This window comes from Scardinius erythrophthalmus, assembly GCF_964197995.2.
Source record: "Scardinius erythrophthalmus genome assembly, chromosome: 17".
Classification (NCBI taxonomy): Eukaryota; Metazoa; Chordata; class Actinopteri; order Cypriniformes; family Leuciscidae; genus Scardinius; species Scardinius erythrophthalmus.
The window spans coordinates 37,205,487-37,221,361 of NC_138237.1; the positions used below are offsets into that span (position 1 = coordinate 37,205,487).

Here is a 15,875-nt window from a genome sequence, read left to right on the forward strand (position 1 = left end):
ACACTCAGAGACTGTTGATGTTGGCTGTCTCAATCTAGACCAATAAAACTGGACTACAGCTTTTTTATTATTATTCTTAAAGGAAAATGAGAATGAAAGCAGCTGATTGCTTTAAAAGTGAAGAGATGTATACATTACATGTTATTCTCCAAAAGTGCATAGGTAATTTATGCGACACTAGCAGTGTAATGCGTGATAAACAGACTGAAATTTGAGTCATTATTAACCTGATAATCTTAAATTGTTTTCTTTTTTTCCCCCTTTCATGACGCTGAAAAATCATGAGAAGTTGAAGTTAATGCGTAATTGCAGGGATTGATTTTGTTCAGATTTTTAAAGGCACAGATAAGTGAGAAGTCGTATGCAATTATGCTGAGTAATACCTTCTGGATGATTATTTAAAATGTGAGTAATGAAGGATCTGCAGTCATTTAATTATGTGAAACTTATGATGCAGAATGATTCTGCTTTTATTGTAATAACTAAATGTTGGTTTACAATAAAGCTCAGTTCATCAGCTAATGCATTATCATGAACTAAAATCGAGCAACACTTTTTTACAGCATTTAATACTGTGGGTTAGTGCTAATTTATATATACAGTACCAGTCAAAAGTTTGGAAACATTACTATTTTTAATGTTTTTGAAAGAAGTCTCTTATGCTCATCAAGCCTGCAGTAAAAAAATAAAAAATAAAATAAAAAACAGTAATATTATGAAATATTATTACAATTTAAAATAATGGTTCTCTTTTTTAATATACTTTAAAATGTAATTTATTTTTGTGATGCAAAGCTGAATTTTCATCAGCAAGTACTCCAGTCTTTGGTGTCTTATGATCCTTCAGAAATCATTCTAATATGAGGATTTGATACTCAGTTATTATCAATGATGGAAACAGTTGTGCTGTTTAATATATTTTTTTGGAATACTTTTTTCAGGATTCATTGATGAGTAAAACGTTAACAGCATTTATTCATAAAAACAGCATTTATTCAAAATAAAAACATTTCTAACAATATAAATCGTTACCATCACCTTTTATCAATTTAACGCATCCTTGTTGAATTAAAGTACTAATTTCTTTAAAAAAAAATAGTTATTGTTCCCAAACTTTTGAACGGTAGTGTATATTGTTACAAAAGATTTCTATTCTAAATAAATACAGTTCTTTTTAACTTTTTATTCATCAAATAATCCTGAAGAAGTATCTCCGGTTATAAAAAAAATATTAAGCAGCACAACTGTTTCCAACATTGATCATAAATCAGCATATTAGAATGATTTCTGAAGGATCATAAGACACCAAAGACTGGAGTATTTGCTGATGAAAATTCAGCTTTGCATCACAAAAATAAATTACATTTTAAAGTATATTAAAAAAGAGAACCATTATTTTAAATTGTAATAATATTTCATAATATTACGTTTTTTTTGTTGTTGTTTTTTACTGCAGGCTTGATGAGCATAAGAGACTTCTTTCAAAAACATTAAAAATAGTAATGTTTCCAAACTTTTGACTGGTACTGTATATATATATATATATATATATATATATACACACACACAGTATATATATATATATATATATATATATATATATATATATATATATATATATATATATATATATATATGCTCATTCATAATACATTAACTGGTATTATACTATGAGGCTGTTGAATGCTTGAATCTGATTGGTTGACAAACGTTCTAAGGCGTGCAATTATTTAAAGTAGTTCCAGGCAGGTCTCGACCGCATTACAGTGATATTACATTATCACTTTGCCACATGATTTCAGTTATTCCAAAGGTCCTTACAGCTGACAGCAGAAAAATAACAAAAACCCCCAACAACACTGACCAAGCAAATAAATAGTAAACAATAGGATAAAAACGACAAATTATATCCTGGTTGTTGTTGTTTTTTAACCACAAAATTATTATTGCAAAGTTTTTAGTATGGAAAGCACATCCTCTCTCTCTCTCTCTCTCTCTCTCTCTCTCTCTCTCTCTCTCTCCCACTCAAACGCGCAAACACGTAGCCTACAGTGCATTATTTTTCTAATGCTTTAAATAAGGTTTGTCTTCCAAATGGGTTACATGTACAATGATTTAGACTAAAGGACTAAAACCAGTTCTTTTAAGAATAAAAATGTTACAGTTAATTTAATTGTTATCAACTAGAAATTAAAATTACACCACCTTATTTTGTAACACTATTTAGCCTATTTTTAAGCCAAGAAAACATGCACTAAATGCACAGTGTGTATAAGGTACAATTGTACAAAAGTGACTATTATGAGTGATAGTGTTGATTGTTTTTTTCTCTGTAAATAAAGTTGCAAAAATCCTCTGTGAGGGATTGGGAGAGAGGTTTAGAGGGTTGGCATAGCAAAAATTAAACTGATGTCCATGGTTCAAGTTGATATACCACTCACTATTTGCACATTAGATTTTGGATAAGTTGTAGATTTCAATATATAGTGATATAGCGCGAAAAAAATATTAGTTATAAAACCTCTTGCATAATTTAATTTGAAAAACTGAAATTCTAAAACACACTTTGTTCAGGCGGCCTTTGAATGAGGTGAAAATGACCATTTTGTCCATACGAGCAGTTCAGCTTTCATTTTACTGCAGGCTATCGCGTCATTTGTCTTTCAGTTCTTGTCTAGTAGGTTTAAGTTCACCTGATTACATTATAACCCAACCCACATGCGCGAGACTGAGTGACTGAGTGGAGAAACCGGTAAGACTCAAACGTCAAGTCACAAACACGCTGTCTAACGTGACGTATTCATTCTTCATGAAGAACATCACGAAGGTAAGTTACATGGTCTCTCATATAGATATGCTATTTATGTAAGTCGAGCTTTTATTTCATTAGGACTGTTTTTCATAGACTGAAAAAGTATGTTTACATACAGCAGTAAAACTAGCTGTCAAGTTTCATATCAAATGTAGCCTAGAGCACTATAGTAGCCTATTTGTAAGGATTATTAGGGATATTATTAGATTTTAGTCGTCGTCGTAATAGTAGTACACAACAAACACAAAGCGTAGCTTACAGAAATATAGAATAGGCTTCATAGAAAATGAAATTTCGACCTGAAAGGGTCCAGTTGAGTTAGATTTGGTGGCGTTAATAAACGTTTTTGTTGGGGTTATAGCCTATTCTATAAACTAGTTTTAGGTGTTGTAGATAAACACGAGTTTTATATCCCATTATACTCATAAATCGCCACGTTATTTCCGCTTAGGAATACAGTATTTATATGAGAAGGATTGTCGTTTTATCTAAAGGGGGCGCTATAATAACAGTGACAAACATGACAATATTTCTATAAACTTTGTCATTGGAAGGAACAAGAAATAGGCTACTGGTAAAAACTGAGAACAGTTATTGCTTCATAAATTATACATTTATGAACTTAAAGACTAAAACCCTGATAAGTTTAGCTTGCAGCAACATATTTATTTGTACTGTCTATTAAGGTCCAACATTGTTGTGAAATACAGTGGTTTTACATTTAATTATATGACCATCAAACACTGAATTTATTACATTGTTACGTGATATATTAAAATATGTAACTCAGAAATTCAATTATATTTGCCACTCACTCATCAATACAAAATATGTACAATATAAGTTCTAATTCCCTTGATATACTTATTATATTCATAAATATATAGTGTGTGTGTGTGTGTGTTTGTGTGTGGGGGGGGGGGGTGTTCCCCTTTGACCAACCTTTTGTTGATGAATGGAAATAAATCTCTGCTAAATACGTCATGTTTCTAAACAATTGAAAGGCAGTGATCACTGTATACTTATCACTGCATGCAATTCTTGATGTTTAAATTCTTGGCATTTCTAACCCAGTCATGCATAGTCTAACATATGTTATGCATTATACTTTTTTTGCTGCAGATGTCTGTGTCTGATCCACCTGTTCTCATACCTGTGCCAAAGCCACGATCAAGATATTTACTCAAAGCAAGTGCAGGACAAACATCATTTACTGACAGGTGAGCAGATGCTGTTCAACTATTGTCTGTAAAGTCTTAATCAGAAAAAAAGCTTACCTTTTTATGCCTTAACACTACAAAGAAAGGCATTTCAAAAGAAACAAAGGACTTGAATTTTCTATCAGGAGTCTAATCCTAATCCAGGATATCTAATATCAAGAAATCTTTTTTGGAAAGTCAATACATTTACTATACTTCAATATCTTACAGAGATGGCGTTGGTCAGATGCCTTGTCCAGAAGTTCAGGTTGATGCACAGATGAACTCTGAAGGTACTTTTTATTATGTGGTTTTTTTTTTTTTTTTTTTTTTACAAGATATCAGTAATATGTTTATCCTACAGTATTAGTCGTCCTCCGTGTTGACCCAGAATACATTATACTTAAAATGTAAAATTTTCCTTAAATTGAAAAAGAAAACAATAATATATTATGTAAAGTGGGTACAGAAAGTCGCCACAACTTTCAAAATATTCACTTTTTTTTATCCCTATAAAAGATTACAATGAAAACAGCCAAACAGTAACCCACAATATTTCATATTTCAGGAAATCAATTAAATATAAAGCCATAAAATAAAAATTTACATTTAAATTTACAATTTACGTGGCACACTTTCTGTGTAATCCAACACCAATGACTCGAAATGTGCAAGAGATAGTTCACCCAAAATTAAATTTAGCCCATGATTTACACACCCTCAAGACATCCTAGGAGTATATCACTTTCTTCTGTCAGCCGAACACAATTGGAGTTATATTTAAAAATGTCCTGGCTCTTCCAAGCTTTATAATGGGAGTGAATGGTGACTGAGATTTTGAAGCCCAAAAATGTGCATCCATCCATCATAAAAGTAATCCATACGACTCCAGGGGTTGATAAAGGCCCCTGGACACATTACACAAATAATGGCTTCAAAACTAATACAGTAATAAAACATTTATTCGTTAGACTGATTACGACAAGCACAAAATGAATGAAACATATTTAAAATTACAGCACAGTAATGAGTCTGTGAAGCCAATTTGACTAAAGGGTGCATTTAATGAATTAAATAAAATAACCACAATGCACTTCCAGTTTCAAATCTTTTATCTCAGAAATCAAAATGGTGTAAGAGCAGCATTTAAATATCATTCATGTTTTAACCATTTAAAATGCCCATATTAAAGTTTTAAACCAAAATAGACTATGATGAAATGTTTCTGTGTCTCAGGCAAACTGCACACAGTAGATTTGTGGACATGTTCAGCACACTCAAACGCTCTCTCTGGGGTTTCTCGGTAGATCTGTACACACTTAAATGTGAATAAAGAATATTAGTATTTTGGTTCATAAGTCACCGTAGCGATGTAACCTGCAGACAGGTAAGCAGTCGAATTCGAGGAGAATCTTTCTGGTGAACTGATTCAAAAGTCGCTGAGATGAAACGAGGCATATTTGATTTATGGACAATATAAATGGAATAGAGTTGCATCTAAAAATTAGCTTTTCATTTAGGGTGAATTTTGATGTAGGACGCTTCTTCAAGTGCATTAGCAAAAGCGGGGCACAAACTAATGCAGGGCTAGTTGTAACACAATACGAAGCTTAGTGTATTTACTAGTTGCCAACGCTATATAGTGAAAAAATTGCACCAAAATTAAAAAATCTTTGGAAGATATAACCAGAGCAAAAGTACATTTAAGTAAAATTTTCATCTCTGTTTTTTGTGTTTATTTAAAATTAGACACATCTGATATTATTTTAATCGTATATCTGTTATTTAACAGTTGATATGGTTCTTTAATGCATCGCTAACTAGCAGAAGACACTAGCAGGGTTTAAATCCCAGTTGTGCAAGCGGGGCATGTTGTCACACTGCGTTACAATGAGCCCCTATTAGAACTATGATATTCTATTCTATGCTTTTATGAATTCTATTGAGAAATCATTAGAAAAAGGTGAATAAATACTGAGAGTCAATGTTCAGAAATTATTATTATGTTTTAAACTATGCTGTATAGCTGTGTTTTGCAGTGTGTTTGTTGTCAAATGTTGTCTAATTTATTTTTAGCCTTTTTTTATATACAAACTTAATAATTGTATTTTATTGAGAAACTATTTTAGTTTGAACTGTACACTTTTTGATTAGATCAGATAACATGGTCATACAATGAACTCCACCTATGGGGCATGTTGTCACATTTCACTTCCATTCTTTCGGGGTAAATCAAGTAAAAAAATATACACTGTATTAATGAAACAAAACCACATAATTGTACTAGACATGAGTGAAATTAATGTGGGAAAAAATAAATACTCCTAAGTATATTTACACAAACTGAGACATTCAAAAGCTGTGTGGTTGTGCCCCGCTAAAACTTTTTTTAGCGTTTATGGTCATGTGACCCTCGCGATTAACTTTAAAGCTAGACGATAGGAGTTAACATGAAAACAGAATAGCCTAATTCAAGTAATTTTGTTTTTGAGATACATACATTATCGTCATGCATTCAATATGAAGTTTAAATAAGTTTCATATGTAAGAAATGTGTTTAATAGTAGATACGGTACGTTAGGTAAATGTGACTATCTGCAATGTCAGAAGAATAGAGGGCAAGTTTTAAAGTGTTAATGAGCAGAGAGGAATGTTGGGTTTCCTTGTTTTATGGGGACTTTCCATAGACATCATGATTTTTATAGTCTATTGTACAAACTGTATATTCTGTCACCTAAACCTTCCCATCACAGAAAACTTTCTGCATTTTACATTTTCAAAAAAAAAAAAAACCACTTAGCATGATGTATAAGCTGTTTTCCTCATGGGGACCAAAACCGTAGGGAATACCTGATTATTCATTTCAGTTCATGAAGCTTTCTGCTAACGAGCTGATGATCTGAATCAGACGTTTTAATTTAGCGAGATGTACAAAATGTGCAGAGCGTTGGGTCCCCAGGATTGAAAACTACTGCTTTGCCAAATGGCTTCATTATGGGTGCGTCTCAATCAGCTCCTGTGTTCAGTGGTCAGGGCACTGATCTGGGAGTCAGCCATTTTAAAGGTAGGGTAATAGAAGTGGTCTGAATATAAAAAATAAAAAAAATTTACATATTGCTTCTGTGGAAGTCTCTGGACCAAAAAATTATGTTGTGCCTTCAGGAACAGGGTTGGGGAAACACAACCTTGGTCATTACTTTCTGATTAATCCCACATCTGTTTCTGTTCTGGTTAATTAACTGTTTAAGCACTTATACAATCCCCAAAAAGCATTTTTTTTTAAGCATTTACAGTTGAAAAGTTAAATGTTATCAAAAGAAGAACGGATAATCTGTATGCCATCTTTATCAAAATTGGAAAGAATAACTCTTGGAACTTTAGTAGGCAAGGGTCACGTATCTGTGTACTATAATTTAATGGTCAAACACAGTTCTGAATCAACACTGGACAAATTAAATGCCTGGAAAATGGATATACTGGAAGATATAGATGAGGCAGACTGGAAAGATGCATGTCTTAAAGCACAAACACAGACAATAAATACAAGGTTTAAATTACTTCAATATAAATGGTTAATGAGAACCTATATAACACCTGTCAAAGTTCGTCAAATGTCCGGTAATACTCCAGATGTGTGTTCTAAATGCTTGGATAATAAAGGTACATTATATCATTGCCTCTGGGAATGTCTAAAAATACAAAACTTCTGGAAGGAGGTTATAAAATGTATGTCAGACATGTTTAACATTAAAATTCCTTTGAATGTAAAACTTTGTATTCTTGGAATATATCCAATGGACTTTATACAAACATCAAGACGGATTCAATTCATAGACTTTGGTCTGCTTCAAGCCAGAAGAGCTATTGCATTATGCTGGAAGAGTATGGATGCTCCATCCATGAAAATGTGGATAAAGGAGATATCAAACTGTATCGGACTGGAAAGGCTAACTTATATTGCTAAATGCAAGAGGAAAGGCTTTGATCAGCTGTGGGAGCCATACATAAATATCATGTAAACTGGGAATGTTATCATGTAATTTGGGAATCCATTCACACGGATCCGCGAAAACGACTAAAAACGCTGTATTCTGCTGCCAGGCCAGTAGATGGCGATGAAACTCTATAGACTGAACACAATCATATGCATGACGTCATCGTCTTCAGAGATTCCTGTTTTTGTTGTTTACATGGAGACCGTTTTCAAAAACTTGCACTTTGAAACCCATTTTCAAAAGTGTATGTTTTCAGGCACCCAAAACGCTGTTCTCGTGTAAACGAATGGCCAAAACGCATAACATTTTTTACGTTTTAAGTTGAAAACGGTGTCGTGTAAACAGCCCCTTAGTTTCCTTAGTTCTTTGTCCGGTATTGTCCATGGTTTAACATGCTTGTGTTCTCCTGAGCTTCTCCCTGGATTTTATTTTATTTTATTATTTCTCTGAAACACCAATGAAGACAATTGTTGACAATGCTCCTTTGATTACATGCAGTGCAGCTGTTGTGAGCTACAAAAAAGACAAAAATATATACAGAAACATAAATACCATTTAAATGTGTAAAAGTCATCAATATATCTAATCCCATGCAGTGGCTTTGTATATTCTCATAAATATATTCTCATAAATGTCAGATATCAAAAAACACGAACAGAACAACCAACAAATGTAGACAATAACCAACATGTAGCAGCTGAAACTGAGGGCTATAAATACACATGCAAACACCAGGGACTAAATGAGACAATTAAGTAGACACAGGTGCACCACATGAGGGTGAATCAGAAACCATGGCAACAGTGGAACTGGGACAAATGAAACTGAACTGGGAACAGTGCAAAACTAAACACAAAGTCCAACTCAAGCAAAACACAAACACAGATCCAATCTTACAGCATCTTGCCGGTTCTTGCATGTCTTGTTAGCCGACATGGCAAGTTTGATTACGTAGTGATGATGAGATTTCAAAACATCAGTATCAGTGAGTAATGATGACATCACACAAATCTGTTGTATTGAGGATACTTGGAATATTGAGCATGATTCACATGATTAGATTCATGGTGATTTTTCTATTTTTACTTTCATTGTTTCAGAGCTGAATGGACATTGTTGAACATTCTTTCTTTTGGCTTTGGAATGATATAAATGTGTGAGATGACATTCACCCAAAAAATGATTTACTCATGTTTTTCCAAACCTGTATGAGTTTCTTTCATCTGTTGAACACAAAGAAAGATGTCAACAAAATCAAGGTTCTGTTAGTGAGTGGAGGCGGGGCTCATTTGCATATTCATAGAACCGTGCATACTAAATGAGGCAAGGGTGTCGAGTTACATTTAAGCTATTTTAGGGCATGAATAATTTTTTTAAAGGAAAAAAACCTTAAATATGTAATTTTAGTAATTGAAGATGAGTTTAAGGGATAAAATAATTGACTACAGGGGGACTTTAAAGAGTGTTTGAGTATTTTTGTTTCCTACTATGGAAGTCAGTGGCTATCATCAACTGTTTGATTACCAACATTCTTCAAAATATCTTTTGTGTTCAACAGAAGAATAAACTCATACAGGTTTGAGGTGCGTAAGTGATGACAAAATGTATTTTTAGGGGGAACTATCCCTTTAAAACAGTGATCTCGAACTCAATTCCTGGAGGGCCACAGCAGTTTAGCTCCAACTCACTCCTGCTTGGAAGTTTCTAGTTATCCTGAAGAAATTGATTAGCTGGATCAGGTGTATTTGATTAGGGTTAGAGCTGTGACCCTCCAGGAGTTGAGTTTGAGACCACTGCTTTAAAAGGACTTCTACTGCTCACAGTCACAAACAAGGCAAACCCTTATCAAAGTGTGTAAAAGGTATGGAAGCTGGTTTCCGCCACAGAATAAAAAATACAAAATGCACTTGTGACTTTTTATCTTTTTTTCCTCATATAAAGTCAGAATTGCGAGAGATAAACTTACAATTCTGACTTTATAACATGCAATTGTGAGTTTATATCACGCATTTCTGACTTTATAAGACGCAACTGTGAGGAAAAAAAGTCGCAAATTATATTTTAAAAGGTTTTATTCTTTGGCAGAAACAAGTTTCCATAAAAGGTGATGGGTTGATGACTTTTTTTGTTTTGTTTGTTTTGTTTTCTCAGTAGAAACGTATATCAAAAACGATGTAAGTGTGGATGATTCATCTAGTCAGTTGCATTCCAGCTCTGAACCCCCTGATCTTCAAGCGGTTGAAACCAGCTGCAGTGAAACATTGCCTTGGCCAGCATCACTCACCATCATTCCCAGTTCAGATCCGGATCCAGCGAAAACTGCTGACTCAATGTCTTCTGACGATTCCACTGTGACTCTAAACTCCTCAAAATCACAGGAGGACCTCACTAAGGATGATGACCTCACTAAGGATGATGACCTCACTAAGGATGATGACCTCTCTAAGGATGATGACCTCTCTAAGGATGATGACCTCACTAAGGATGATGACCTCACTAAGGATGACCTCTCTAAGGATGATGACCTCACTAAGGATGATGACCTCTCTAAGGATGATGACCTCTCTAAGGATGATGACCTCACTAAGGATGACCTCTCTAAGGATGATGACCTCACTAAGGATGACCTCTCTAAGGATGATGACCTCTCTAAGGATGATGACCTCTCTAAGGATGATGACCTCTCTAAGGATGATGACCTCAATAAGGATGACCTCACTAAGGATGACCTCACTATGGATGATGACCTCACTTCTGATAATGCAAGGTAATGAATCACTACTGTTTCCATCACAACTGTATTTTTATTTTGTTTATGAAATGGCATGTTTCTTGACGAAACTTGTCTTTGGTAACTTCTCTGTTTATATTTTTCCTTGTAGTGTCAGAGATCAGTTAATGGATGCTCAAACACAACTCGGCACCAGTGAAGGGATCTATCAAGTTCCCAAATCACTGAACGTTCAGATCAAAACTGACAGATTCAAGAAACCAAGGTACATTATGATTACTCCTCAGAAAACAAGGTTCCCTATCATGTCTCATATGACAATCTCGTGTGCCAATATTATATATTTAACGCCTAATCAAATAAGAAATACATTTACAAATACATACATTTTGCGTACTTTTTTTTTTATTTTTGCATTGTGACGTTAAAGTCCCCCTGTGGTGAAAATCAAGCTTTTAATGTTGTTTATATGTCTATGTGGTGTGTTTAATATGCTTTAAGACAAACCATGTGTAAATTCATAAGTCGACACCATTGCTGAGTATTTCCTCCTTAAAACTGCAGTGAACCAAAGACAGTCTCAAAAACACGCTTTGAAATCGCTGGTGTTTCTGACGTCACAAACTACCTTGTAACCAATCAGATCCATGTGTGATCGCCAACCAGTGGATCTCTGAGCTGAGTGAGTGAGTGGAGGCGGGGCTCATTTGCATATTAATAGAACCGCGTAAATGAGGCAAGGGTGTTGTTACATTCAAGCTATTTTAAGACATGAAAAATCTTTTTTTCAAGGAAAAAACGTCTAATTATGTCATTTTGGTGATCAAAGATGAGTTTTAAGAGATGAAATTATTGACTACAGGGGAACTTTAAGCATATGTACAACTCTAATATAGAAGCAAACTTGACATTGCATATTTTTTTTGCAAGATCTTAAAATATCTTGAATTCTTGGTCTGCAGGGCTGCAACCATTCGTGTGAGCAGGAAGAAGCAGACGTTATCAGGCCCGCGCCAGAGAACCACTGAGTGTGCGGTGACACAATCCAGCTGGCTCGACGTGTGGAAGGGACGCAAGTAACTAACTCTTCACAATCTCAGAAATCACATGACAAGTTCAAAGAAAAGTCAAAAATCCATTTGAAACATTTCAAAATAACCAGCTATTCAACAGCTAATTTAAATAATGCATTTCAAAATAACAGTATTAATAATAATCAAACATCTTTACAAAAAAATAAAAAATTAAAAGGGCCTTTTCACACCAAACACTTTGCGAAAAGAAAAATTAAATGCAGAATTAGTCTGGGGTATTATTCTGACAGCCAAACAAGTTGGCTTAAGGAAATGGAAATTTGCACACATTTGTGCCCATAAAAAGATACTTCTGGTAATCATGAAATTATACACTGCTCAAAAAAATAAAGGGAACACTTGTTAATCAGAGAATAGCATCAAGTCAGTTAAACTCCTGGGATATTGATCTGGGCCGGGTTTCCCGATAACGATGTATCTTAGCTCTCAAGAGCGCTTTCTACGTGCAAAGTTACGAACGCTCGCAGCAATTCCACGAGCGTTTCCAAAAAATGCACTTAACATGAACGCGCTCTACGTGCTACTTAAGAGTCGCTGTCCATTCGCGAAGTGCTGAAATATAACCTTATATGGAATCGTATTCTGAACGTTTAACCTAATAATTGTCATCTGTTGTGGATTAGCAATCAAGACAAGTCTATATAAAGCACCTACAGGCGGAGGCACTGACAAAATGGTTAAAAAAAACCCACGAAAAGATACCTTTCAAAAAGATGAAATTAATGTCCTTTTAGAGGAGATAGAGCGAAACAAAGATGTAATTTTTAACAGATTTAAAGGATTTCTTTTATATATTTATTCATTCATTTAATTTTGATTAAAATTATTAGATTAAATTATTTCAATTTTTTTCTGACCTTTTAAATTATTTAATTTATACATTAATTTAACCAACAACAAAAAGAGTAATAAAGTGTACAATAAAGTACAATCAAAACCTTATATTATAATCACATACATTTGAATAAAGTTAAAGGTGTAATCTGCCGGTTGTTCTGCAGGTGTCCTCATAACTCTGTCTTCTTACGATGCACTTGGGGATGTACGATTACTCCAGAGCACTCGTAGATCTACGAAGATTTTCAAGTGCTACTTAAGCTACGATGCTTTTGGGAAACAGACCGTAATATTAAGATCAGTCGTACGATCGTTTTTACGATCAACTTAGGCTTACGATGCTTTTGGGAAACGCAGCCCTGGTAAGTTAAGTAACAGAGGGGGTTGGTAATCAGTTTCTGCTGCTTTAGTGTTAATGTAATTAACAGCAAATACAGCGGAAAAAAAAAACTACGGGCCCAAAATAGACCCCTGAGGTACACCACAAGTTAATGGTACAGAAGAGGAAGAAAAAATCCCAACCTCCACAGAAAATATTCTATGAGAAAGATAGGATTTAAACCAATTCAATGCTGTACCTTGAATTCCCACGCAGTTACTCAAGCAAGATAGCATGGTCAGTGGTATCAAAAGCTGCACTGAGGTCCAAAAGGAACAAAATTGCACAGTTACCTGAATCCACAGCCAACAAAAGATCATTCAGCACCTTCAGCAAAGCTGACTCTATACTGTGATGTTGTCTGAAACCAGACTGCAACTTATCTAATAAGTTATTCTCACTTAAAAATACAGTAAATTGATGGAAAACAGCCTCTTCCATTACTTTTGATAAAAATGGTATTTTTGAAATTGGGCGATAGTTCTGATCTGAAATGGCCTTTTTGCAGAGTGGATTCACTACTGCGTGTTTCAGGATTGATGGAACAGTGCTTTGAGAGAGGCTGCTATTTATAATAGTTAAAACAAAAGGTTCAACTACACCTAACACTTCCCTAAGTAGACGAGGAGGCACCACATCCAAGGAGCAAGAGGAGAGCTTCATTTTATGGAAAAGCTCTATGAAAAGAAGAAGAAATAGGCTCAAACTCAGTTAAGCAGGCTGAACATGGGTCATTAACGGATGAGTTCAAATCAAACTTGGGGATACAAAAATGAATAGTATTAATTTTATCAACAAAAAATTTCAAAAAATTATCACAGATTGTAGGTGTAGCATCAGGAAATGAGAGCAAATTGAGATTAAGGACATGATTAAGTACAGGACAGATTTCATCAATCTCTATATTACTGACAGTGAGACCTACTGAAATGACCAAATCAAGAGTATGGCCTTGTTTATGCGTAGACTCTGTGACAGACAAAGTGAGATTAAAAGTGTCAACAATTTGAAGAAATTCAAAGAAGAAGAAAGGTTGAGAGGGACAACACACATGTATATTAAAATCACCTAGAATGAATAGTTTTTCTTAAGGTACCAGAGAAGATAAAAACTCAGAAATTCCTGCAGAAACATCTAATTATAATAGAAAGGTCGATAAATCAAGGCACAGAGAAGGACATTCTCTGTACTTATCTTAAAAACTTGAACTTCAAAACTGCTAAAATTGTCCACTGATAATAAACAACACTTAAAACTGTTCTTTAAAATTGTAGTTACCCCCCCCCCCCCCACACACACACACACACACACGCACAACCCAATGTCCGTGGAGAACTGACAAAATTAGTCATTAGGTGCCGCTTCAGCAAGAGGACCAAGTTCATCACAATTTAGCCAAGTTTCAGTTATAAACAAAAAATCCATATCATGTGATGAAAAGAAGTCATTAATTAAAAATGTCTTGTTTGAAATCGATCTTGCGTTCAACAGAGCCATCTTTACAGTCGTCGTTTCCGTAGATTGAGTCAGTGATGCTGTTTGTCAACATCAAGAGTCCGAAGTTTACCCCAGCCTGGGCCCTGGGGGCTTGATCTTAAACAAGCTAGATCCGGTAACAATCTGTACGCCATATCCAAATGCTGTGGCCAGAGAGGTACGGGGCACGAAGGTCTTGTAATTGGCGATCAAATGTAATTAAAGATGTAGCATTATGTGTTAAACAACAGTTACGAACAGAAACAGCGGGACACACTACACACACATAGAGTGACGGCCTGCCGATCAACTCACTGGCGCCATCTTGCTCCTAGAGGAAAAACAGTTTCATAGGAACATAAAACATTTGTGCTCAACATTTGCATTTGGTGTGAAAGTGCCTTTTGGACACCCATTGATTATAAGATTTCAGTGAGGAAAGAGAAAGTTCTGTGTTCAAATTCGTGTTAAATTTAGCAAATGCCAACTTTGTTTTGCAGGCACAATGTTCTGTGGACGACTCTAGATGGGCATCTCATGTCATTGTGGAAAAAACGCACAGTGAGTTGTTTCATAATAAATACTGAATAAATCAGTTTTTGCCTCTACCTATTTGTCAATATAACCACATTTTCAATGTGCTCCAGGACAAGTTCACAGAATATGTGTTTCACGTAACAAGCATCACCAACATACGGAAGCAGGATCAGGGACACTTCTCCATCGCTTTACAGAAGAAGCAGTTTGAGTTCATGGCTCATAGTGAGGGTAAGCTGTATTTTGGAGAACTGGAAACTCTGGGCGTAGAGAAGTGAAACATGCCATTTCCTAAATCTGAGAGTCTGTGTTTGATTCACAGTGTTAATATTAGCATCTAGTGACTGAAGGTCATTGCGTTCAGCTCTATCTTGTGAATGTGTTTTGTCGCAGCTGTGCAGGAGAGCTGGTTAGTGTCTCTCTACGCCACTCGAGGGAGGGAACCGGTCACTACACCCAAACATCACGGACCACTGGTCATGAAAGACCCGAGGAAAAAGGTGTACACTGCTATCTGTGGATACACCCTTTGGATTTACAGCAGCAAAGAGGTGTGGAAAATTGCTTACTAATGTGAAACTTTCAAGAAGAATTTAATAGTAAATAATTTTATCCCTTAATACTCATCTTTGGTCTCCAAAATGACATATTTAAGTGACGTCAGAAACACCAGCGATTTCAAAGCGTGTTTTTGAGACTGTCTTTGGTTCACTGCAGTTTTAAGGAGAAAATACTCAGCAATGCTGTCGACTTTGAATTTGCACATGGTTTGTCTCAAAGTATATTAAAAACAACACATAAACATATACACAACA

The 15,875-nt window shown here is 35.0% G+C and overlaps 1 protein-coding gene across 4 annotated transcripts in view; it reads left to right on the forward strand.

The window, feature by feature from the left end:
- Positions 1 to 2,711: 2,711 nt before the first annotated feature.
- LOC308705091 (arf-GAP with Rho-GAP domain, ANK repeat and PH domain-containing protein 1) overlaps positions 2,712 to 15,875 on the forward strand; it is a 28,047-nt gene continuing 14,883 nt past the window's right edge. Inside the window, exons 1-9 of one of the 4 annotated variants that reach the window (XM_081389926.1) lie at positions 2,712 to 2,827; positions 3,935 to 4,032; positions 4,243 to 4,304; positions 10,161 to 10,773; positions 10,889 to 11,002; positions 11,700 to 11,813; positions 15,024 to 15,084; positions 15,171 to 15,291; positions 15,454 to 15,611. In XM_081389926.1, the coding sequence (XP_081246052.1) occupies positions 2,810 to 2,827; positions 3,935 to 4,032; positions 4,243 to 4,304; positions 10,161 to 10,773; positions 10,889 to 11,002; positions 11,700 to 11,813; positions 15,024 to 15,084; positions 15,171 to 15,291; positions 15,454 to 15,611 (1,359 nt within the window). In that variant the 5' untranslated portion in view covers positions 2,712 to 2,809. Of the gene's footprint in view, positions 2,828 to 3,934; positions 4,033 to 4,242; positions 4,305 to 8,838; positions 8,992 to 9,779; positions 9,868 to 10,157; positions 10,774 to 10,888; positions 11,003 to 11,699; positions 11,814 to 15,023; positions 15,085 to 15,170; positions 15,292 to 15,453; positions 15,612 to 15,875 lie in introns of those variants that run through there. The other 3 variants (XM_081389925.1, XM_081389927.1, XM_081389928.1) reach the window with 3 other exon arrangements.